The sequence below is a fragment of the Mirounga leonina genome, unplaced genomic scaffold (genome assembly GCF_011800145.1).
Source record: "Mirounga leonina isolate KUSES-001 unplaced genomic scaffold, KU_Mleo_1.0 Mir_165, whole genome shotgun sequence".
Lineage (NCBI taxonomy): Eukaryota > Metazoa > Chordata > Mammalia > Carnivora > Phocidae > Mirounga > Mirounga leonina.
This window is the reverse complement of record NW_023270415.1, coordinates 24,240,646-24,265,641: the sequence shown is the minus strand read 5'-3', so window position 1 is coordinate 24,265,641 and position 24,996 is coordinate 24,240,646. Positions and strand designations below refer to the sequence as shown.

The following is a 24,996-nucleotide window of genomic DNA, read 5'->3' as shown; positions in this document are numbered from 1 at the left end:
GCAAATTGTTTCTAACCGATGAAACATCTTCCATACTGCTGTGGAAGCTGGATATTCTACCAGAAACAAGAGTGGGGTTGCTTTATAGCATTTACTTTCTGATGCATATACACACTATCTATCTAGGCCGGCTGTACTCCCCACGTAGAGGATTCTTTTTCCCTGGCTCTTTCTCGGTCCTCATGTCCCAACTTGATTATCAATCACAGTTATGTCCTCTGGTCACCCTGTCTAAGGGAGGTACCACTCCATGCCTATTATTTTTTTAATACCAGTCTCTTTGTTTCTTTCCTAGGAATTGGTAATGTTTAATTATTTATGTATTTATTTAATCAGCCTGTCTCCCTCTACACACTGTAAGTACCATGAAGGAAGAGACCATGTTCATCTGGGTTACAGCTGGATCACCAGAGCTGGTGTATATTAGGTACTCAGTGAATAACTAATTGATGAATTAATTAAGCAATGTACATAAACTCATCACTTACCGCTACTCTTTACCTCAGTAGCTTCTTCATTCAACTTTTAGTTGGTTGAAGAGCTCTCAAAACTAAATTCCATGAGCTTTTACTCACATGGTTCTAAAATTGGGGGCCACATTTTCTCTTCCCCAAGGATTTTTTAACTGACTAAGCCACCCAGGTGCCCCTTCCCCAAGGATTTTTTAGATACTGATCTACTGTTTTCTAGTACCAAAATGGAGAACTCTGCTACAAAACTGATTTGTTCTTAATTTTGTAAGGCAATATCTATAGGAGTTTTTCTTTATGTTTAAATTCCATGATTTTTATTAGGCTATGTCTCTGTGCTGTTTGGTCTGTATTATCTTTCCAAAAAATGTCACCAGACTAAATTTTTAATCTTTTCTCCCAATTTTTTATGATAAAAATTTCAAACTTTGAGGAAAGTTAATAGTACAATGAATACCTGTATACTCCCTACCTAGATTTATCAGTTAACATTGGCCACATAAGCTTTATTTCTCCTTATATATGTAAGAAGTTTGTTTTAAAATATTGGCTCATGCAGGGCGCCTGGGTGGCTCAGTTGGTTAAGCATCTGCCTTCAGCTCAGGTCATGATCCCTGGGTCCTGGGATCGAGTCCCGTTTTGAGCTCCCTGCTCAGAGGGAGTCTGCTTCTCCCTTTGCCTGCATTTCCCTCTGCCTGCTGTTCCCCTGGCTCATGCTCTCTCGCTTGCTCTTGCTCTATCTTAAATAAGTAAAAATCTTTAGAAAGAAAGAAAGAAAGAAAAGAAAAGAAAGAGAGAAAGAAAGAAAGAGGGAGAGAAAGAAAGAATTTGGCTCATGCAATATGGGGGCTGGCAATTCTGAAATCCATAGGGCAGACTGGCAGGCTAGACACTCAGGCAGAAATTGATGTTGCAGTGTTAAGGCAAGATTTCTTTTTCAGGAAAACCTCAGTTTTTGCTCTTAAAAACCTTCAGCTGATTAGATGAGGTCCTGCCCAGATTATCAACGGTAGTATCTTCTATATAAAATCAACTGGAGGGGCGCCTGGGTGGCTCAGTCAGTTAAGCATCTGCCTTCAGCTCAGGTCATGATCTCAGGGTCCTGGGATCAAGCCCCGCATCGGGCTCCTTGCTTGACAGAGTCTGATTCTCTCTTTGCCCCTCCACACTACTTGTGCTCTCTCTCTGTCTCTCACTCTCTGTCTCAAATAAATAAATAAAATGTTTAAAAATAAATAAAGTCAACTGGACTATAGATGTTCACATCTACAAAACACTGTTACAGCAACACTTAGTGTTAGATTAAATAACTGGGTACTATAGGCTAGCTGAAGTGATACATGAAATTGCTATCAAAATTATCTCTACATTTCTCTATATAGCTATAGCTCTCTCATTATGTAGAATACATACACATACATGTGTGTGTAAAATTTGTAGTTTTGACTGACCATCTGAAAGTTGCAGAAATCTTGACAATTTCACCCATAAACACTACAACATGTTTGCCCTAAAGACTAGGATATTCTCCTATATAACCACAATACAGTGAGTGCAACAAAGTAACTTTGATACAGCAACATTAAATTTTCCCTAATTGTCATAACTTTTTAAAAAATCTAGCATTTACTGAAGATGACTTATTGCCTTTAATTGTTTTGTCTTTTTACTCTTATTAATTAATTTTAAGTAAACTCTACATTTAATGCAGACCTCAAACTCATGACTCTGAGATCAAGAGTCACATACTCTACTAACTGAGCCAGCCAGGTACCCCATCTTTTTGCTCTTCTTTAATTCTAGCACAGTCCCCTTTTTTTCCCTTTTGTCACACTGACATTTTTTTTTTATGCTGACATTTTTTAAGAGCCCAGGCCAATTGTGTTATAGAATGTCTCACAATCTGGATTTGACTGACTATTCCTTCATGATTAGATTCAGGTTAAAATTTTAGTCAAAGAACACTAAATAAGTAACGCCATATACTTATCATTAAATCCCACTAGGAGGCATATCAGTTTGTCTCGTCATTGGTGATACTAAGTTCGGTTCATGTAATATCAGTCAGATATCTCTATTAACAAAGAATACTCTTTGAAATTTATAAGTAATCTGAGGGTTGGTAGTTTGTGACTATCCTGTTCCTCAACACCACTTTAACTAATGGTATTAGTGTCTTTGCCTGATGATCTTTGCCTGAATCAGTTATTACATTGGTAGTTACAAAATGGTGATTTTCTAACTCTATCATTACTTTCTCTCATTTATTAGCTGGCATTCTTCTGTAAAAGAGGTTTCTTCTTTACCTTTTCTTTTGGAGCATTGCTATGATTCATGAAATTTTTTTTTCTAACTCAGTATTTTATAATTCATTAACATCATTATTCTTTTTCATAACCAAAATATCCCAATAATACCAGTGGGAATCCTTTCAAGATGGATACTGGGTCCTTTTTATATGTCCCCATCATTCTGTGAACACTTACTTTCTGGCACAATGATACAGTTTTTGGCTAAACTTGAGCTTTCCCTGCCCCAAACCTGGAATCAGCCATTTGCTAATGAGTCCTTCCTTTTATTAAGGAATAGTACTTGAAACCAAGTCTTGTGCTCATTATTACCGGATGATCATTAATTCTATGCCTTTTCAGTAGGTAGAGCTAGAAAATATATACATGTTTGTGTGTGCTTGTCTTCCCCCCCCTTTTTTTCATATGCAAAGATAGCATGCTGTATCCTCTTTCACGCCTTGTTTTTTTTTTCACTTAATCATTCCATGTACATTTACAGAGCTCTTTCTCATTCTTTCTATAGTTGCACAGTATTCCATTGTGTAATTGCACCATAGTTTATGAACTGGTCTAGTACAGATAGGCTCTTAAGTTGTTCCAATAATTTTGTAGTACAAATAATGCCACTACGAATAACCCTGTAGAAATTTTGTTCTGTATTTGTGGAGGGATAAATCTTCAGTGTAAATTCTCTGAAGCAGGTTTACTTTTGTTAGACATTGCCAAATTCCCCTCCAGAGAGGTTGTACCATTTTGCATTCCCAACAACAATGTATAAACGTGCTTGTTTTCTCACAGGTTTACATCATTTTAATTTCTATTTCCATTTCTCAGAGGTGAGAAATGGTATCTCAGTGCAGTTTTGTGTTTCTCTTCTTATGGGTAAAGGTGAACACTTTCTCATGCTTTTAAGATCCTTTCTCTTTTTTTTTCTGTAAGTTGTCTGTTCGTGTCTTTTGACCACTTGCCAGTCAGGTGTTTGGTCTTTTTCCCCCTTTATTTTTAAGTTTTTTTAGATATTTGGGAGATTATCCCTTCATCTGGGATACATGTATTGCCATATTTTCTCCCACTTTGTCATTTGTCTTTTGATTTTGCTCAGAGTGTTTTACTTCTAGTCATTATGTGGTTTCATTTTTTACATTCAGATCTTTGATTCATTTGGAAATTATGATATATATTGTGAGGCATAGATCCAATTTTATGTTTTTTCAAATGGCTATCTAGTTATCTCAATACCATTTATTAAAATGTCTATCATTTCTCCAGTGGATTGAGATGCCAAGTTTTTCACATATTAAATTCCCATACATATTTTGTTCTCTTTCTGGATTTTCTATTCTGTTACACTGATTTGTCTATTCATATACCAGTACCATAAGACAGAGAGAGAGAGCACAAGCAGGGGAGATTGACAGAGAGAGAGGGAGAAGCAGGATCTCTGCTGAGCAGGGAGACTGATGCAGGGCTTGATCCTAGGACCCTGAGATCATGATCTGAGCCGAAGGCAGACACTTAACCAACTGAGCCACCCAGGAGCCCTACATTTTATTTTTTAGAGAAGTTTTGGGTTCACAGCAAAACTGAGCGGAAAGTACAGAGTTCCCATACACCCCTGTCCTCACACATATACATCTTCTCCACTAGGGACATCCTGTACCATAACAGTACTTTTGTTACAATCAATGAACCTATATTGACACATAAGTATCACACTAAGTCAATAATTTACATTAGGTTTCATTCTTGGTGTTAGATATTCTATGGGTGTTAGAAAAACGTATATATATTCACCGTCGTAGTATCATACACAATAGTTTCATTGCCCTAAAACAAGCTTCTGTGCTCTGCCTATTCATCCGTCCTTCCTCCTAACCCCTGGCAACCACTGATCTTTTAACTGTCTCTATAGTTTGCCTTTTCCAGAATGTCATATACTTGGAAGCATACAGTATCTAGCCTTTCCAGATTGGCTTCTTCCACTTAGTAATATGTGCTTATTTCCTCTATGTCTTTTCATGACTTGACAACTCATTTCCTTTTAGAGCTGAATAATATTCCAGTGTCTGGATGTATCACAGCTTATCCATTCATCCACTGAAGAACATCTTGTTGCTTCCATGTTGTGGCAATTATAAATAAAACTGCTCTGAATATCTGTGTGCAGCTTTTTGTGTGGACATAAGTTTTCAGCTCTTTTGGGTAGATACCAAGGAGCACCATTGTTGGATTGTATAAAAATATGTTTTGTTTTGTAGAAACCTCAAACTGTCTTCCAAAGCAACTCTATTATTTTGTATTCCCATCCTCAGTGAATGAGAATCCCTATTGCACCATATCCTCTCCAGCATTTGGAATGGTCAATGTTTCAGATTTTGGGTATTTTAATAGGTGTTTAGTGGTATGTCACTGTTTTAATTTGCAGTTCTCTAATGACATGTGATATTGAACATCTTTTCATATGCTTACTCGCCATCTGTATACCTTCTCTGACTAGGTTTCTGTTCAGGTCTTCCACACATTTTGCATCTAAGTTGTCATTTTCTTGTTGTTATCTCATTTTCTTATTATTGAATTATTTGTATTTTTGGGATAAGTGTTTATCAGATGTGTCTTTTGCAAACATTTGCTCCCACATTATGGCTTGTCTTATCATTCTCTTGAAAATTATCTTTTGCAGACAGGAGTTTTAAATTTTAATGAATTCCAGCTTATCAATTATTTGTATCATAGGTCATGGCTTTGGTGTTATCTCTAAAATGTCATTGCATAGCCAATGGTATCTGGATTTTTCCTATATTATCTTCTAGGAGCTTTATAGCCTTGTGTTTTGCATTTAGGTTTATGATCCATTTTGAGTTAATTTTTGTAAAGGATGTAAGGTCTGTATCTAGATTCCAGGACCATTTGTTGAAAAGACTATCTTCATTGCCTTTCTCCTTTGTCAAAGATTTGTTGACTATATTTATGTGGGTCTACTTCTGGGCTCTTTATTCTGTTCCATTTACCTGTTTATTATTTTGCCAATACTACTGCCTTGATTACTGTAGCTTTATAGTAAGTCTTAAAGTTGAGTAGTATTAATTCTCTGATTTTGTTCTCCTTCAATAGCAAGATGGCTATTCTGGGTCTTTTGCCTCTTCATATAGACTTTAGACTCAGTGTGTCAATAACCATAAGATAACTTTCTGGGATTTTGATTGAGATTGCATTGAATCTATAAATCAAATTGGGATGAACGGACATCTTGACAATATTGAGTCTTCCTATCCGTGAACATGGACTATCTCTCCATTTATTATTTATTTGATATCTTTCATCAGTTTTGTAGTTTCCCTCACATAGGTCTTATATTTCATTAGATTTATACCTAATTATTTCTTTTGGGGAGTGCTAATGTAAATCATAGTGTGTTTTTAATTTCAGATTCCACTTGTTCTTTGTAATATATAGGCAATTGATATTTGCATATTAACTTTGTATCCTACAACCTTGCTATAATCACTTATTAGTTCCAGGAGTTTTATCAATTATTTTGGATTTTCTATATAGATGATCATTTCATCTGTGAACAAAGATAGTCTTGTTTCTTCCTTCCAAACTATATACTTCTTGTTTTATTGCATTAGTGGGACTTCCTGTATGAGGTTGAAAAGCAGTGATGAGAGGGGCATCCTTGCCTTGTTCCTAATCTTAGTGGGAAAGGTTATTTCTCACCATTAAGTATGATATTAGCTATGGGTTTCTATGGATAATTTTTATCAAGTTGAGGATGTTCCCCTCTATTCCTAGTTTACTGAAATTTTTTACCATGAATGGGTGTTGGAATTTGTCAAATTTTTTTCTGTCTTTATTGATATGATAATATGATTTTTCTTTTCTAGTCTATTGATATGATGGATTACATTATTGATTTTGAATGTTAACAGTCTTGCCTACCTGGGAAAAACCCTACTTAATCAAGGTGTGTAACTCTTTTTATATATTGTTGAATTAGATACGCTAATATATTGTTAAGGATTTTGAATCTATATTCCTAAGATACATTGGAATTCTTTTCTTGTAACGTCTTTGTTTGGTTTTGATATTAGGGTAATGTTGGCCTCATAGAATGAGTTAGGAAGTATTCCCTCAGCTTCTATTTTCTAGAAAAGATTATAGAGAGTTTGTATAATTTTTTCCTTTAAATGGTATAATTCACCAGTGAATCTTATCTGGGTCTGGTGCTTTCTGTTTGTAAGGTTATTAACTATTGATTCAATTTCTTTAATAGATGTAGGACTATTTAGATGTCTATTACTTTTTGTGTGTGTTTTGGCAGATTGTGTCTTTCAAAAAATTGGTCCCTTTCATCTAGGTTATCAAATTTGTGGGCAGAGAGTTGTTCATAATAATATTCCTTTATTTTCCTTTTAATGTGCATGGGATTTGTAGTGATGTCCCCTCTTTCATTTCTGATATTACTAATATGTGTCTTTTTTCTTAGGTAACCTGGTTTGAGGCTTATTGATTTTAGTGATTTTATCAAAGAACCAGATTTGGTTTTGTTGATTTTATTGATTTCTTCTTTTCTATTTCATTGACTGCTGCTCTAATTTTTATTATTTCTTTTCTTCTGTTTACCTTGGATTTAATTTGCTCCTCTTTTTCTAGTTTCCAAAGGTGGGAGGTTTTATTGATTTGAGATCTTTCTTCTTTTCTAATATGTATTTGATGCAGTAAATTTCTCTAAGTACTGCTTTCACTTCATCCCATAAATTTTGGTAAGCTGTATTTTCACTTAGTTCAAAATATTTTAAAAACTCATCTTGCATTTTCTTCTTTGACCCATGCATTATTCAGAATTGTGTTGATTGATCTTCAAGTATTTTGAGATTTTTCCAGCTATCTTTCTGTTGTGTCTAGTTTAATTCCATTGTGGTCTAAAATCAGACACTGTATGACTTTTATTTTTTTACATTTGTTAAGGTGTGTTTTAAGGCCAAGAATGTGGTCTCTCTTGGTGAATGTTCCATGTGATTTTGAGGAGAATGTCTATTTGCCTGTTGTTGGATGAGGCAGTCTATAGATGTTAATTATATCCAGTTGATTGATGGTTCTGTTAAATTCAACTACATCCTTACTGATTTTTCTGCCTGCTGGATTTGTCCACTTCTGAGAGAGGGGTGTTGAAGTCTCAAACAGTGGATTCATCTATTTCTCCTTGCAGTTCTATCAGTTTTTGCCTCACATATTTTGACATTGTTTTAAAGAGCATACACATTCAGGATTTTTATGTTCTCCTGAAGTATTGATCCCTTTATCATGATATAATGCCCTTCTTTATCCCTGGTAACTTTCCTTGCTCTGAAGTCTGCTCTGTTTGAAATTAAACAGCTACTCCAGCTTTCTTTTGATTAGTGTTAACAAGATATATCTTTCTCCATTCCTTTCCCTTTAGTCTATATGTGTCTTTATATTTAAAGTATGTTTCTTGTATATAACATATAATTGTATCCTGTATTTTGATCCACCTTGATAATCTGTCTTTAATTAGTGTATTTGGACCATTGATGTTTAAAGTGATTATTGATAAGAGTTGGATTAATGTCCACCATATTTTTGCTGCTTTCTACTTGCTGCAATTCTCTGTTCCTATTTTTGTCTTCCTGTTGTGTGCCTCTTGTGGTTTTATTTATTTATTTATTTATTTATTTATTTATTTATTTATTTATCTATTTATCTATTTATTTATTTATTTATATTTACTGTGGGTTTTTTTTTAAGATTTTATTTATTTATTTGAGAGAGAGCACGCACAAGCAGGGGATTGGGGGGAGAGGGAGAAGCAGACTCCCCGTTGAGCAGGGAGCCCAACGTGGGGCTCAATCCCAGGACCCAGAGATCATGACCTGAGCCAAAGGCAAAAACTTAAACCATCTGAGCCACCCAGGTGCCCAATTTTGTGGTTTTAATTGAACATCTTATAGGATTCCATTTTCTTTCCTTCCTTAGCAGTGTGTGTATATGTGTGTATGTGTAGTTTTTTAGTGATTACCCTAGTTTGCACATTTACAACTAATCCAAGTCCATTTTCAAACAACACCATATTGATTCATGAGTAGTGCAAGTAATTTATACTAACACAATAATCCTAACTCATCCCTTGTATTATTGCTGTCATTCATTTATACATAAGCATATATAAATATTATGCACATACATAATTGAATACATTGTTGTCATTATCATTTTGAGAAAACTGTTACCTTTTAGATCAATTAAGAAAAACAAAAATGAAAGTTTTTATTTTACCTTCATTTATTCCTTTGCTGCTCTTCTTTATGTAGATACAAGTTTCTGATCTATATAATTTTCCTTCTCTCTGAAGAACTTCAACATTTTTTGTCAGGCAGGTCTACTGGCAACAAATTCCCTTAATTTTCTTTTGCCTGAGAAAGTCTTCATTTCTCTTTCCCTTTTGAAGGATAATTTCACAAGGCACAGAATTGTAGTTTGGTGTTTTCTTCCTCTGAACACTTTCAATATTTCACCCCATTCTCTTCTTGCTTGCATGGTTTCTGAGAAGTTGAATATAATGCTTTTCTTTGTTCTTTTTTTTTTTAAGATTTTATTTATTTATTTGACAGAGACACAAGTCTCTCACAAGGCGAGAGAGGGAACACAAGTAGGGGGAGTGGGAGAAGCAGGCTTCCCGCGGAGCAGGGAGCCTGATGCGGGGCTTCTTTGTTCTTTTATAGACTGTTTTCCCCCTGTGACTTCTTTTAAGATTTTTTTATCTTTGATTTTCTGCAGTTTGAATATGATGTGCCTAGGCTTAAGTTTCTGTTTTTGTTTGTTGGCATTTACCCTGCTTGGTAACTCTGAGTTTCCTGGATCTGTGGTTTGGTGTCTGATACTAATTTGGAGAGATTCTTGGTCATTATTGCTTCAATATTGCTTGTGTTCCTTCCTTTCTTTCTTCTTCTTCTTCTTCTGGTATTCCTATTATATATACATTATACCTTTTGTAGTTGTCCCACAGTTCTTGGATATTCTGTTCTGGGTTTTTTTCAGTCTTTTTTCTCTTTGCTTCTCAGTTTTGGAAGTTTCTATTGTCATATCCTCAAGCTCAGAGGTTCTTTCCTCAGCCATGTTTAGCCTACTCACGAGCTCACAAAGCCATTCTTCATTTGTTAGTGTTTTTGATCTTTAGCATTTCTTTTTGATTCTTTCTTAAAATTTTCATCTCTCTGCTTAATTACCCATCTGTTCTTGCGTGTTGTATACTTTTTTCATTAAAGTTCTTAGCATTTATTCATAGTTTTAAAAAATTCCTGTTCTGATAATCCCAACATTCATGCCATAGCTAACTCTGGTTCTTACACTTATTCAATCTCTTTAAACTATTGCCCTCCTGGCAAAGGAATATGTTCACAAACCCAAAAAATTCTCAGTGTTTTTGGGTGGGGGGTTGTGGAGATATCATCATGCAGGCATGTTCACTTACTAAGTCAGTATCCAGTGTCTTTCACCTCCCTGGGAGTTTGGGAAGTTGGACTGAAAGTTTCAGGGTTCTAATCAAGGCTTGGCCTTTCTGGCAATCAGCTCCCATCCTGAAGATATCTAGGGGTCTGCCAAGAGTTAACATATGATGCTCCTGTCACTGAGAAAATTCCAAGGGATTTAGGAGCTCTGTGTCAGGAACCAGAGACAAAAACCAAATATATATTCCTTATTATACCATGTATCTTTTAATACTTTTTGTTCCATTTGTTGTTTCTCTTCAGAAGCCATCAACTATGCCTATATACTTATATATTTAATAGTATTTTTATGTCTTCCATATCTATCATTTCTTCTCTACTCTTAAAAAAAAAAACAAATATCCAGCCTGTGTTTTTTCATTTTTTATTTTTCTCAAAAATATCTTTTTATAGTTTGTGTTCTATACAAGGTTAACATATTACATTTGTTTAATAACTTCTTATCTTTTATTTTGTGAGTTTTCCTCCACCTCCCTTTTTGCCATTTACTGAAGAAACTCCATCATTTGTCCTGTAGAATTCCCTATAATCTGACTTTAGCTGTTTGCAGCCTTGTGATACAGTTTAATAAGTTTCTCTATTTTGCATCTCTCTCATACTTATTTCCTATAAATTGATCATGAGATATAGAGTCTTGATAAGATTTTTTTTTTTTTTTTTGCAAGACGACTTCACATTACTTCCCATTGTATTGTCTTCAAGAGGCATATAGTATCTGGTTGTCCCACTATTACTTATGTTAAAATTGATCAGTTGGTTCAGGTATATCAGCATGATCCAGCCATAATAAAGTTCCCCTTCAACTTTTTGTTCAAACTGATTGCTTTAGCACCCATTGATGATTGATGGCAGGCTCCATTATTTCACTAGGGTTGGCACAATTATTATTCTTTTATTCTTTCATAGTTTCCATGTACAGTAGCTGAAATTCTTCTCTGAAGAATTCCCTTCTATCAATCATTTGGTTACTGTGAAATACAGTTTATACAGGCAAGGCATAAAAATGTTACTCTTTTCCCTTTCCCTTTTTTTCCCAGTGAATTTGGTGACCTAGCAAACTCCAAAGGTGACCAATGAGGTTTCTTTTCAGTATTGTTATGAATTTATGATTTTATATGATTGGGTGTATATATGTGTATCTATACATATACACACATACATATACATATATATTTCCAAGTATATAATTATGTGCTTCAGTTTATTCCAGTCCTTACTTGTTTTGTTGCTCAAACCATCTTATCTTTGGCCAGAAGATCCCCTTCAAAGTTGGCTTCCCTGATCATTTTATTTATTTATTTATTTTTAAAGATTTTATTTATTTATTTGACAGAGGGGTGGGGGGAGAGCACAAGTAGGCAGAGCAGCAAGCAGAGGGTGAGGGAGAAGCAGGCTCCCCGCTGAGCAGGGAGCCCAATGTGGGGCTCGATTCCAGGATGCTGGGATCATGACCTGAGCCGAAGGCATATGCCCAACTGACTGAGCCACCCAGGCGCCCATTCCCTGATCATTTTAAACTCTTTGTTCTTTTTTCGCTTCATTTGATAAAGCCAATTAAGCAAATGGAGCCAGGAACAGAATAAAGTTTAATATTTACCTATTGATTCTCTAAATTTTCACTTAAGTAATTCTAAGCGTGTACTTGAATCCCCAGGAGTCTGAAGAATATTCTATTTTAAATAATTTATCCAACAGTAAAATTCATGCTCTAGGAGGATGTACCATGTTTATCTTATGATTTCATATACCCTATGTCATATCCTAAAGTTATATCTCCCCCAGTCTTATGATATTATGATTTAAGAAGTTATTAGGATACTTTCTCAACATTAAACCAAATAATTATGACCAACATAGCCCTCCCTCTTCATATGGCTAACACTGTCTTTTCTTTTCTATCTTTTTTTTTTTTTTTTAGAGAGAGAGAGAGCATGAGTGGGGAAGGGCAGAGGAAGAGGGAGAGAGAATCTTAAGCAGGCTCCACACTTGGAGTGACATAGGGCTCGATCTCACAACCCTGAGATTGTGACCTGAGCTGAAATCAAGACTTCGATTCTTAACTGACTGAGCCACCCAGGTGCCCCAATATTGCTAACATTTCCAAATATCTCCCTCTCTATTGACTCCCTTTAGCCTATAAAATTGCTCAAATCTCTTTCTGAAAATAAACAAGAAATAAAACTTCTCCTGGCTGTTGACCTTGCATTTATCTTGAATAGTTTCATCTCCCTCTTTCTCTTCTCACTAAGCCTCTTAATGTCTCTATGCCGTCCTTTGCCAGTTCACTCAACAATTCATTCCAACAAAAAGTAATCTGATGACTATCATTGATATACTCCACATTGCCCGTCCAGTTGAACTTTTTTTTTTTTAATTTTTACAAGACCTCTTGGATGAATTAACAGAACTGATTACTTTCTCCCTGTTCAAGACTCTTAGATGAATTTACATAACTGATTACTTACTCCTTGTTCAAGACTCTTTGGCTTTTAGGCCACTCCCCTTCTCCTGGCTCCTGATCTCAGCAACATGTTCTTCTCTTCCTAAATCCTCACTTGGAGTGATCTCTTTATTTTCATGGTTTCAAATATAATCATTTTCCTGAATGAGCTAGACTATGTGGTGCTATTTCCCGCTGAACTTCCAAACCTGCCCCTGGGCTTTCTTTGCCCCGGATGGATTCTCAGGAAGGAGCCAGAACTTCTCCAGCCCCTTTGTCATAAGAACAATCTTGTCATAAGAATATTAAAATTTGGGGAGCCTGGGTGGCTCAGTTGGTTAAGCAACTGCCTTCAGCTCAGGTCATGATCCTGGAATCCCAGGATCGTGTCCCGCATCGGGCTCCCTGCTCAGCAGGGAGTCTGCTTCTCCCTCTAACCCTCCCCCCTCTCATGCTCTCTCTCTCTGTCTCATTCTCTCTCTCAAATAAATAAATAAAATCTTAAAAAAAAAAAAGAATATTAAAATTTTCAGGCCATCTAATGTTATATCAAAATCCAAAACTTGGGGCGCCTAGGTGGCTCAGTCATTAGACGTCTGTCTTTGGCTTAGGTCATGGTCCCGGTGTCCTGGGATCAAGCCCCATGTCGAGCTCCCTGCTCAGCGGGAAGCCTGCTTCTCCCTCTCCCATTCCCCCTGCTTGTGTTCCCTCTCTCGCTGTGTCTCTCTCTGTCAAATAGATAAAATCTTTAAAAAAAAAATCCAAAACCTTACTTAAATGAAAGCACCTCCCTACCCTCTCCCAGTTTAAGTCTCTGATGTAAGATTGCCTGCTGAATATATTTCCTTTAAGTGTGGTAGCGAACTCTGTCCTTTTTGTCCCTCTGGCATTTCTTGTGTCATCTCCCCTCACTGTAGTATAAGCTCTTCTTCTAGGAGATACCACAGGTGATTTGAGTGGGGCTGATCCCACTGGCACCCATGAGACAAGAGTCAGCCCAGGCCTAACCAACCAGAGTACCTTACCTCTCTCATCACTGATTGGTTGAGAGGTAGAGTTGATTAGAGATAAGCCAATTGGAGCTGTACCCAGATATTTGCTGCTAGAACTATCCACCAGGGATACTTAGCTGTTAGGCTGGATATGAGTCTAAAGACTAGTGGCCATTTTGCTCACCATAAAGACTGACAGAAAAAGAGCCCTCCATATCAGTTGAGCCTCTGTGAACTCATCTGAGATAGATTTTACAACTTTCACTTGAAAAAGGCATGACAGATTCCTATAGGAAATTTAAAATCCTGAAACATGTCCAAAATGAATTATTTTTTCTTCCCCTTCTACTTTTATTCCTTCTATCTCTACCAACTCTTGTATTTTCAAGTAAAAAAAACCTGGCATTCAACTCTTTACTTGTCTCCTGCATTCAACAAATCTCAGTCCTATCTGTTCCCCAAACTAAATATCTTTAGATATCTCTAGAGTCCTTCCTTTTCTTTCTGTACATGCCCTAGTCCAAGCCTTCATCCACCACTTGTCAGATCCTTACAATGGCCTCCTTTTCTGGTTTTTCTTTTGTGATCATACCTGATTAAATCTGTTCAGTCACCAGAAAAGTCATGCCAAAACACAAATCTGGCCTTACCACTACCCATCTGAAAATACCTCAAATTTGGTAAATGGTTTCTAAGATAAAGTCCAACCTTCTCATCAACCAACAAAGCCTTCCATGACCAGGTTTTGCCTACCTCTTGTCTCCCACCTCCTTCCATCAATTTCTATTGGGAAATACAAAACTGTAATCCCCTGTTGATACCAATTACACAGTTCCTGCTCCCTCTGCCTGGAATGCCTCTTTTCTACCCCCTTTTCACCTCTGCTAGGGCCTTAGTTCTTCCAGAAAGCTGTTTTTAGCTCCTAGGCAAGGCCAAGTGCCCCCCACTTAGGATCCCTTAATAGCCAGTAAGTAGCTTTTTCCATATTCTATCAAAATCCTTTCTTTCATCTGTTTTCCTTATTGTAAGCAATGTGAGTATGGGGACTGTGTCTTACTCATCTTTATATCCCCAGTGTCTGGCATTCAATATATGCTTTTTGATAAAATTGTCCCTTTTTAAAAAAAAAATTTGTCAAACTGTCTGAAAATTCACCATAGATATATTTCGGGGCATCAGATATTCTTGGTAAAAAGTAAAATCCACCTTGCCTATTAAGTTTCACAGTTTAAAATGAATCAATTTGATTAGAGTTACTTTTATTTTAAAACTCCATTGATATGGGTCATTAAGAGAATAGATGTGGAAAGACAATACTGTGTACTAGTTAAAGAATTCAATCCGTAGAGTCAGACAGTTGGAGTTCCCAAGGTAGAAATCTGATTCTGCTCTGGTTATGCATAAGCTGTGTGACTTTGGCAAATTACCTAGCCTCTCTAAGTCTGTTTTCTTACCTGTAAAATGAGAAGTGTTTTATGTACTTCATAGAGCTGCTTTAAAGATTATATAATACAAGAAATACAAGTGCCTCTTACACTGCCTATATGGCACATACAAATATTTAATCCCAAGTAGCTGGTATCATTATTGTTATTAATAAAGGCAGGTCTGGAAAGATGCCACATGTGGGGAAGGACATTGGGTGGGGCAGGGAGAGGCAACATCCCAACCTTGAAACTTTGTCTATAGCAAGCTCAGCTCAAAGCAGAGTCTGGTTCATAGACCAGACTGTTCTATGTTCACAAGAAATTGGGGGATCGTGTCATAGGTATTTCTCAGTCACTGCCACACACACCCCACTTCTTATCTCTAGCCAACATGTCATCTGCCCATTGGAGAGAGAACTCAGAGTAATTCAGAAGAAAAACTAGCTATTGCCTGTCACCTATATAATCCTATGCAGTTCACAAAACTCCTTCACATCCATGATTCACCTAGACTCTACCACAAACCATGTGTTGGCATTTTTGTCTCCATTTTACAGATGATGAAACCAAGATTCAGAGAAGTTAAATGACTAACTCCAGGTCGTGAAACTAAAAAGTAGCTGAGTTGGATTCAAATGGAGGCCTTTTGATTCTAAGTCTAGTGCCTTTTCTAACACATGGTAAGAGATCAGGCAAAAGGGAGCACAAAAATGGGATGGGGAAGTAAGGCAGAAAGTAAGATCAGAGGATGAGAAAGAACTATCTGGCAAGGACAAAATCAGTAGGGCTGCCATCCTTCCTAAGGAGTAGAAGAAGGGGCAATGTGTTGGGGCAATGAAGGCCTTATGAGCAGGTCAAAAGAGGGTAATATGAATTATGATGAAACAATTATAGAATTTTTGACAAGGAAAATAACTTATCTGGAAAGCTTTGAAGAAATCATTGACTCTCCATTTTACAGATGAAAAAATCCAGATGCAGGGAGATACCTGACCAGCCTTTAGTCTCATACCATTAATGGGAGAGCCAGTCCAAAGACTAGCCAAAATGTACTGGTATGGGTGTGTTAAAATCTTGAAATGTCTTTTCCCTTTTAAAGATAGCTTTACTGGGGAGGTGGGAGCTGACTGGCTGGCTCAGTCCATTAAGCATGCGACTCTTGATCTTGGGGCCATGAGTTTGAGCCCCATGTTGGGCATAGAGATCACTTAAAAAATAAAAAAATAAAAATAAATAGCTTTTTGGGGTATAATTCATATACCATAAACTTCCCCCATAATAATTACTCAATAATTTTGAGTAAATTTATACAGTTGGGTAACCATCACCACAATCCAGTTTTAGAACATGTCTGTTCTAAAAAACACTGAAATACTTCAATAGTGTAAATAGTAAATAGTAAATAGCCACTTCCCTGAAATCCCCAAAAGAATCACCTTTCAATTCTCTGAATCACTCCAGGCCTCCCTATGATCAAATTACATTATCTGGTCCACAGGGCAAGGAGCATCCTGGCCCTTGCCCCAACATTGAACAACTTCTGTTCTTCCTGGTTGGTACCTTTGCTACATCTGTGCCACATCTGTTGTTAAATAACATAAATGTCACCCCTGGAAGGATCAAGGCAAGCATTTAACTCCTCTGGTTCCTAATCTGAGCTTTTCACATAGCACCCTGCTTTTCAGAAAGACAGGAAAAAAATAAGTGAACAAAAGAAAACAAGAGCTATGAAATTATGTCTACTTAAAAGACAGGTTTTGAAAGGTCAAGAGATTGAGCTGGTATCTATAGTGATGGTTACCTCTTCAGTAAAGGTGTTCTTATCTTGAGATTTATACATTTCTGCTGATGGATGAACTTCTGAGGGTCAGGTACCTCCCTGAAACACAAAATTTCATGAATATGCACATTTTTCTGTGGAGTGAGTCCATGGACAAAAAGAATAACTTGCTAAGAACATGTCTGATAAGAGGTTTAGGGGAGAAGCAAACAAGGAAGTTGCTCAAGGAGTACAGACCTGGGGAAAATAATTTTAGTTAGAGGGATAGGCAAAGGGAAGAAAGTGAAGACAAAGTTCTCTTGATTCACAGTTTTATTTACAAGCCAGATATGTATGTGAATCAACTATTTTTGACATCTAGAATAAGTCACACAGATTAGGTCACACATATAAACCCTTTGTTATTTTGCTAATTTTCTTTGTCCTTAATTAGGAGATTCACATGAAATGACTAGTTTGGGTTATGCTTTTCTTAAAGTACCACTCTAAATTGTGAATCTGGAGTTTTGCTACTTCATTAAATCCCATCTATAGCTCAACTGGATTACATTAGCATTTTAAAATTGTTAACTAAGGCCCCCCAGTGTGTCTACATAAATTACAATGAAGTCAAGTTCATTCCTAGTATATCTGTAAATGTGATTTTAAAATTCAAAACAGTACACCATTCCCATTGCATTTTATCTTAGACTTTTTCCGATAGTATTTTGGACATTCATTTAAATTTTTGATGATCTCTACTAGGCACATGGAATTTGAAATCTGGAAGAAAACTTGAAGATTATGCAGTCTGATTTGCTCATTTTATTGATAAAGAAATAAACCCAGAGAGATTAAGAGCCCTGACCAAGCTTATTAATGACAGAGCTAGAACAAGACTACAAGCATTGGCTTCTTAGCTTGGTGCCTTTTTCAACATACAATTAACAAGCTAATGGTTACTGAACTGCCTACATTTCTCTGATGAGATCAGCCAGTAGGAGACTATGAACAAACCATCTGTGGAGACACAGACTCAAGCAAAGACTCCTCAACCCTGCCTCTTCACACTCTGGCAAGAGGATTCTCATAGGATAGCTCCTAACTCTCCAGTCTAGTGAATCACTAGAACTCAAACATTCATAAATCACATTATATTATCAATATTGTGGCATTTGCCCAGTGATCACTTTGTGAGTTCTTCAAGTTACTAGACTCTGGTTTCCCATATTTCCTCCCCTTTTCTCCCAGAAAGTCTCGCTGCTTTTAGTCCTCTCTGTCATAGGCTCTACTTTTGCATTGGTGGGGACCACCTCAGGCACATAAGTAGCTTGTGTATGCCCTCTTTTTTTTTTTTTTTTGTCCTCCACGGAGATGGAGGAGGAGGGGGTAGTTTGTGAGATGAGGGAGAATCATCTCCTTGAACATGATGGCCATTTGTAACTGATGTGGAAATCAAAAAATTATCAAATCTAACAAAAATAATAATTATCCCCTAATATCATCTAATATGCATTTTATGTTTAAGTTTCTCCAGTTGTCTCAAAAATATCTTCTTTACAGTTGGTTTGAATCAGGATCCAAACAAAGTTAACATGACTGCGTTGGCTTAATATGTCTCTTAAGTGTATTTTATTGCAAATGGTGCTATTAAAAAGATTCTTTAAGGGTATGGGAAATTTTAATTTTACTATTGTTGAACTGTTTTCCAAAGTGATTGTCCAATTTTGCTCCTAAATAGAGCTTCACCCCACTTTTGGTATTGTCAGACATTTTGCCTATTGCCTATGTGATAGTAAGCCCCACACTGTAAGGAAATATGTAAGCCTGTCTTCAAACACTGTATAGTTAAAACATTTGACTTTTTAACAAGGTCATTTTTAACACACATAAAGCCCAAGGGACCAGATGTTGGTTCTGCTGTGAGGAGTATTAAGAATTCTGTTAACTCTCTTTTCTTATCAGTATGTCATAGCAGGTTGTTGGTTCTGATGATGTCATAATGTTTTGTTTGTGGGGTCATCTGATGTCACTGACACCTTAAGAAGAATCAACTTTTAAATAAAATGAACTTTAGATGGTAAAACCTGATCTTCTGGAGCAATTTTCAGAGATCATAGGGATAAAGATCTCCAGAAGAAAATATATATGGAAAAGCTTTCCTCTTTCATTGGGATATATGGGTTTTACTCACGGTTGAAATGTTGACAACACAACTGAGCTGACACCAGATGATTCCTTGTTGCTAAGAGCATCCAAACATTCCCCAAGGACACCGTCATTTTGCACAACAAAGGGAAAACCAGCCCATTTCTGGCAATAGGGTAGAATTCTAAGAGGAAAAAGCAAACCAATATAACTTCTTCTCTATAATAATACTTGGTTTAATATTATACTATAGGATAACTGGTGTATTTTAAAGATCTTTTTCCTTTTTGAACACATTTTACATTAGGGAATTTCCCAGAGAACATAATGATCTTTTTTTTTTTTTAAAGATTTTATTTATTTGAGAGAGAGCCAGCACGAGCAGGGGAGAGGCAGAGGGAGAGAGAAAGGGAGAAGCAGACTCTCCACTGAGCAGGGAGCCCCATGTGGACCTCAATCCCAGGCCCCTGGATCATGACCCGAACTGAAGTCAGGCACTTAAATGACTGAGCCACCCAGGGGCCCCCATAATGAGCTACCTTTGAGTGGGAAGGATGATATCCTACATTGCTCTTATATTTAAATCTTACAGAAATTTCTTTTTTTTTTTTAAAGATTTTATTTATTTATTTGAGAGAGAGAATGAGATAGAGAGAGCATGAGAGGGGGGAGGGTCAGAGGGAGAAGCAGACTCCCTGCTGAGCAGGGAGCCCGATATGGGACTCGATCCCGGGACTCCAGAATCATGACCTGAGCCGAAGGCAGTCGCTTAACCAACTGAGCCACCCAGGCGCCCTCTTACAGAAATTTCTAAAAAGAGCTCCAAGTTAATAAAATGACAGATTTTAAGCTTTTGTTCTGCTAAAGTAAAAGCCTTCTACTCACTGTATCAGCCATTTAAATCTTTAAAAGATAGCACAAGAACACGAGGTGCAAGCCTTTGGCTTCCATTTTCCTCTTAACCAATGATATCTTCAGTTTTGGGATAGCTTTTTAAAATGTGGCTCCTGATAAATGTTGGCAGATCTGGTGCATTCCCAGAATAAATTCTGAATGCTCAGCTTTCCCTATTCAAATACATCCCTAGATCGAACGACCGCAAAACTGCCCACTATGAAACAGGCTGAAGAGAAGTCCAGATGTTATAGAAGGTGTTCAGTGTATACTACAAGATGCACTGTTACATTAAAAAAAAAAAATCACGTCTAGGGTCAAATCTCTAAACAAATGTGAATGCCATAACAACCATAACTGTTACTGACACACGTGAAGTTTAAAACTGACAGGTTGGGGTAAAGGGTAGACAACAGCATACGAACGAAAGAAAAACTTCAAACATTTCTCTTCCCTTTCAGATAAGTTTCAGCTCTACAAATCTACCCTTGCCTTTAAAATATCAATGTATTGTTTTGCTCTCAATCCTCATCTCATTGTACAAAGAAATCTGTGTCTTTCTCTCCCAAATTAGGAATATGAGAAGCCTTCCAGACCGTAAAGACCAGAATGCAGCCCCACGGAAAGTGGTATCCGCCCGAAGGGTGTGAAAGTGGGCATGGTGGTGTGGAGAAGACATCCGAAAGGGAAAAAAAAATCTTCAAACCATACACCTGTGGTTGGAAAAACAAAACAAAAAGAAAAACCCACGGGATTGGAGATCATCAAGATCTTACGGTATACAGAGAAAAAAACGACAACCGTGGCCAGGTCAGACCAGGAGCGGCGTTTCTTAGGCGACCGGAATAGCTAGGTGAGGTAGCAGCGGACGCCAGAGAATTGGATGTGACTGAGGGTACCAACAACGCCATTTACCGCGCTCCCGCCTGCCCCTCCCCCCCAAGGCCCAGCGCGCCAGCCAATCCCCTCCCGCCGTCCCCTTCCCACCGGAGGCCCCGCCCCCGGCGCCCAGGATGCTGGGCCCCCGCGGCGTGACGCGAGCACGGCAGCTCCGCCCCCTGCGTCTCTGGCCTCGCCGGCCTTGGGGGGATGGTTCCATCATGGCGTCAATGCAGGTGAGAGGAGTTTGCAGCATCTGGGCGGGCGAGGGAGCCGCCGAGAAGACGCAAGCGTTTTGTCGGGGGCGGCGTCTGGGACTCTGGGGCACCCGGACGGGCTCGGGAGCGGCCCCGGTGGCCAGTCCTTTCCGAGCTTCAGGACGTTGGGGAGGGGTGAGAGGTGGCGAGAAGGGCGGGGGAGGGGGGTCCTCGGTCGGTCGAAGCGGACACCAGCCGGCCGGGAAGTTGGGGGATAAAGAGGCTAAGAGGAGGAAAGGGCGAAGTTTGGCGTTGACTCGGCGGCAGTGGTCTCGGAATCACCTCTTGCTTAATAGACGCTGGCCTGCCCGCCCGCCCCAGGGATGCCTTCTCCGCTGTCCCCGGCCGGGCGGAAACAGCTGCTCTCGCCGTGTTGCTGGGGCAAGGGCGGCCCTGAGAGGGGCTGAGTGTGGGGGAGCTGAAAAGGCGTTCCGAGAGAGGGCGGCTGGCTGCAAAAGCTCTTCGCGGCCTCTGCTCAGGCCTCCCACGCCCAGCTTCCCTGACTGCTCGGCTTCTCGGCTCTCCTTTCTTTGACTCTTAATCCTTTGCCCCGTGGGTACCTTTCTCTGTTAGTCTTCGCATTCTCCACGAACGCTGGTCTGGCAGCTCACTTTGTCGCTCTTCCCGAAGCTGCCCATGGCCCATCAACATCATTTGCCGCCTAATATGCCATCTTCCCGAGATCTGAGTCACCAGCCCCCTTACACCTCCGGGATAGCTCGCCCTCAAAAAAAATTTTTTTTCCTACGGTGCCCCACCCTTGTGGTCGCGGTAAGGCTACAGTCCTTTGCCCTTCTTCCCTAGATCTTTAGTGGAATCTTAGTTTGGTAAGAGGCGTTTATCTACCTGACTTAGCAGTTCAGGGTTTTCTGGCTTTCCAACTTAATATACTTCTTTTTCCCAAACCCAAGGAGTTTGAATTTTTTTTTCAGGCAAAGATGGCAACCACAACTGCAGTTTTGTAGAGATTGACTCTGCATTATCTATAGCTTGCATTTAATTTTACAGATGAAGACTTAGCTCTAATGACAACATGTAGGAAGAGAAGGTAGAACTGTTGTTTGGAGTGGCAGCTGAGTGCTTTTTAGAGTTTTAACATCTTAAAGAGATCTACGTTTTCTTAGAAGGATTTAGTGCATTTGTTTCTGGAAGAATGAGCAAGTCTTCCTATCCTCTCCACCCTACGTTTTTTTTCCTCATTTCTAGGCGAGAACAGTTTTTCTTCTCTTTTCTGCATCTTCCTCTTTTGCACACATATTTGCTTCACATTTACTTCTGTGCCTTTGTGTTACCTGTCCCCTTTCAGCCTGTTTTCCTGGCGATATTCTTTTTACCTTTGCTTCTTCCTCTGGACTTTCCTGCAGAATAGAAAAATGTCTAACTTTCCTACTTGAAGGGGTGTCACAAAAACGGTGCAGGGAAAAAACAATTTGAGGAAACATACTTTATACTGGTCTCCCCAGAGACGTTAGAGAAGTTTCGTCATTTGAGCCCAAAAAAGGAACTGTGGAACAATAGTTGAATACTAGATGTATAAGACGAAGATTATTTGTATTAAGATTAAAACTATTTTAAGACTGAAAATTATCGTTAAAATCCACAATACTTGTGATTATATTTGACAAGAAAATACAGGGATAACTAATTAGCTGGTTAGATTCAGACTTCAAGGGTCTGAAAAAAGGCAGATTTGCGTTTTTAAGAGGAAAAAATGAGTACAGAACTGAGTCAGTACAGAACTTAATGTTGATAATCTTGAATTTTACATGGCGACTTAAGTAATGGAAAAAAAAAAACTACTTGCCAGTGAAATACTGCATTTTTCTGTGTCCCAAGTATTACCTCTGACTGTCTTACCACCCTTTATTCCTTTGTGTCTTCTGATTAGAGGAATGGAAAACTGATGCTTCCTATTTTAATTAAAACTAAATCCTTTTTGTATTTTTGAAATACCTGATACAGGTTTTCTGGTAGAATCTTGAAAAATAATTTTAATGTAGATAAATCAAGCTTTTTGAAACACTTCTTTGTGGTTATTCTGTCTTTGGTAAACAAAATTTTTTCCTGACCATCTTAATAGCAAAATTTTGTTTTAAAGATTTTTATTTTTTTAAAGTAATCTCTACAACCAATGTGGGGCTCGAACTCAAAACCCCAAGGTCAGGAGTTGCGTTCTCTACCAACTGAGCCAGCCAGCCACCCCTTAATAGCAAAATTGAACTCTTCAAAACAACTGAACTACATATAAAACTGCAACCAAATTACAAAATTTGTTTATTCACTCATAAATTATTTTTCAAGGGCCTACTGTGTCTGGTACTGATCAGGGTGCTGGAGATAGAGCAGTGAACAAAAAAGCAGACAAGGATTTCTGCTCTCATGGATATAATAGTCTAGTTGGGAGAGACAGATAAGAACCAAATACTTAAATTAATTGCATATTGTATTAGAAGGTGATAATGCTACGAAGAGAAAGCATGGAAGGGAGTTAGGAGATGGATATTTTGGGGATTTCAGTTAGCGTGCTTAGGAAAAAAGTATACTATACACAAATGCTGCTCTGACCACGAACTTACCCAAAAAGTTTTCAGATTTCTTTATCTTACGCCAGGATATTATTGCTGCTGAGAAGATGACTTAAGCTGTAAGAAGAACTATTTTAAAAACATACAAATTATAGAAATGTAGTACAGGATTTGATTACTTGATAAAAAGGAAATAGTCTTCAGAATCAACATCAAGTAAGGGTAGACTTCGGCTTTTTCACTGGAGAGTATTTTGAAGTTGAGGTTTTAACTCCTTTAATGTATTCCCAACCTTTTCTCATTTGGTACACATAGAAAATAATTTTTGAATCACACACTAAGGTGGATGAAGTAAAACAGTGGGGATGAGTATCAGTATTCTGTCAACATCTGTAATGCTGGGGATGCTCTACTCTAATACTGCCAAAGTTGTTCTTCAATATATAGTTAAAGGTTGTGGTTTTCAAATTTATTTGAGCCTTTGAGATGTTCTTGGTTTTTTTTTTTTCTTTTTTTTCCCTACCGTTTCTTCCTAGAAGGAAGTCGCAAATTACCAAGATAATGGTTTAAGAAAGCGTTCTTAAGAGAATGGTGGGCTTCTGACAATACTTAAAAATGGCAGGAGTTAGAGTAAAGAAACATCTCCATTTAATTGTAATAGTTCTAGAGATGTTAAATAACTCTTGTAGATTTTCTGCTTGCTTTTTCCTCTCTTACCTAATGGGAGTCTTACACTATTAACTGTTGATTTGACTAGATGGAAGGAGGTTAAGATTTAGGAACAGATGGATTATGAATGCGTGCTTATTTTCTGATGACTTTGAAATAATGTTGTGTCATGTTATTCACGACTCTGCACTGCTTTTTACTCAAGTGTCTGGCTGTAGTGGTTGAGAGAGGTGGAATATGGGCTCTTACTGACATTTTTAGTAGTCACATTGCCTTGACAGACTCCGTGTGATTATTGTTTGATGATGTGAAGGGTTACAGCATAATCAAAAGTTAGAAAATTGACTCATCTTGGATCCTAAGGCTTATTGAATACTGGGAACTTGGGGAATGTATATGCCTAATTATAGTATCTGAGAAGGTTGACTGGGTACTCTGGCTAGGGATAGAGAGCTGTTGGGACAAGTCAAGGAAAGGGGTACCAGTATAGAATAGAATTGAAGGTATTTTGTTTGAATGATTAACCTGAACATAAGTGAAGTACACGTGAATAAAGGATAAAGCTAAGGTAATCTTCTTAACTTTCAAAGCAGTCAATGGTACTTTCTTTTAGCTGTTAATCAATTACTGCTTAATGAGATGCCTTCTATTTTTATACTAAAGTGTTTGTTTGGGTGTTTCATTTAACTTTTCAGGTCTCTTCCACTCCCCTGGGCCAT

At 37.9% G+C, this 24,996-nt stretch overlaps 1 protein-coding gene across 1 annotated transcript in view; it reads left to right on the top strand.

Annotated features, from left to right (window-relative positions):
- Window positions 1-20,945: 20,945 nt before the first annotated feature.
- Window positions 20,946-24,996, top strand: part of UBE2W (ubiquitin conjugating enzyme E2 W) — a 74,553-nt gene continuing 70,502 nt past the window's right edge. Inside the window, exon 1 of the mRNA XM_035011358.1 lies at window positions 20,946-21,062. Within this exon, the coding sequence (XP_034867249.1) occupies window positions 20,961-21,062 (102 nt within the window). The 5' untranslated portion in view covers window positions 20,946-20,960. The remainder of the gene's footprint in view (window positions 21,063-24,996) is intronic.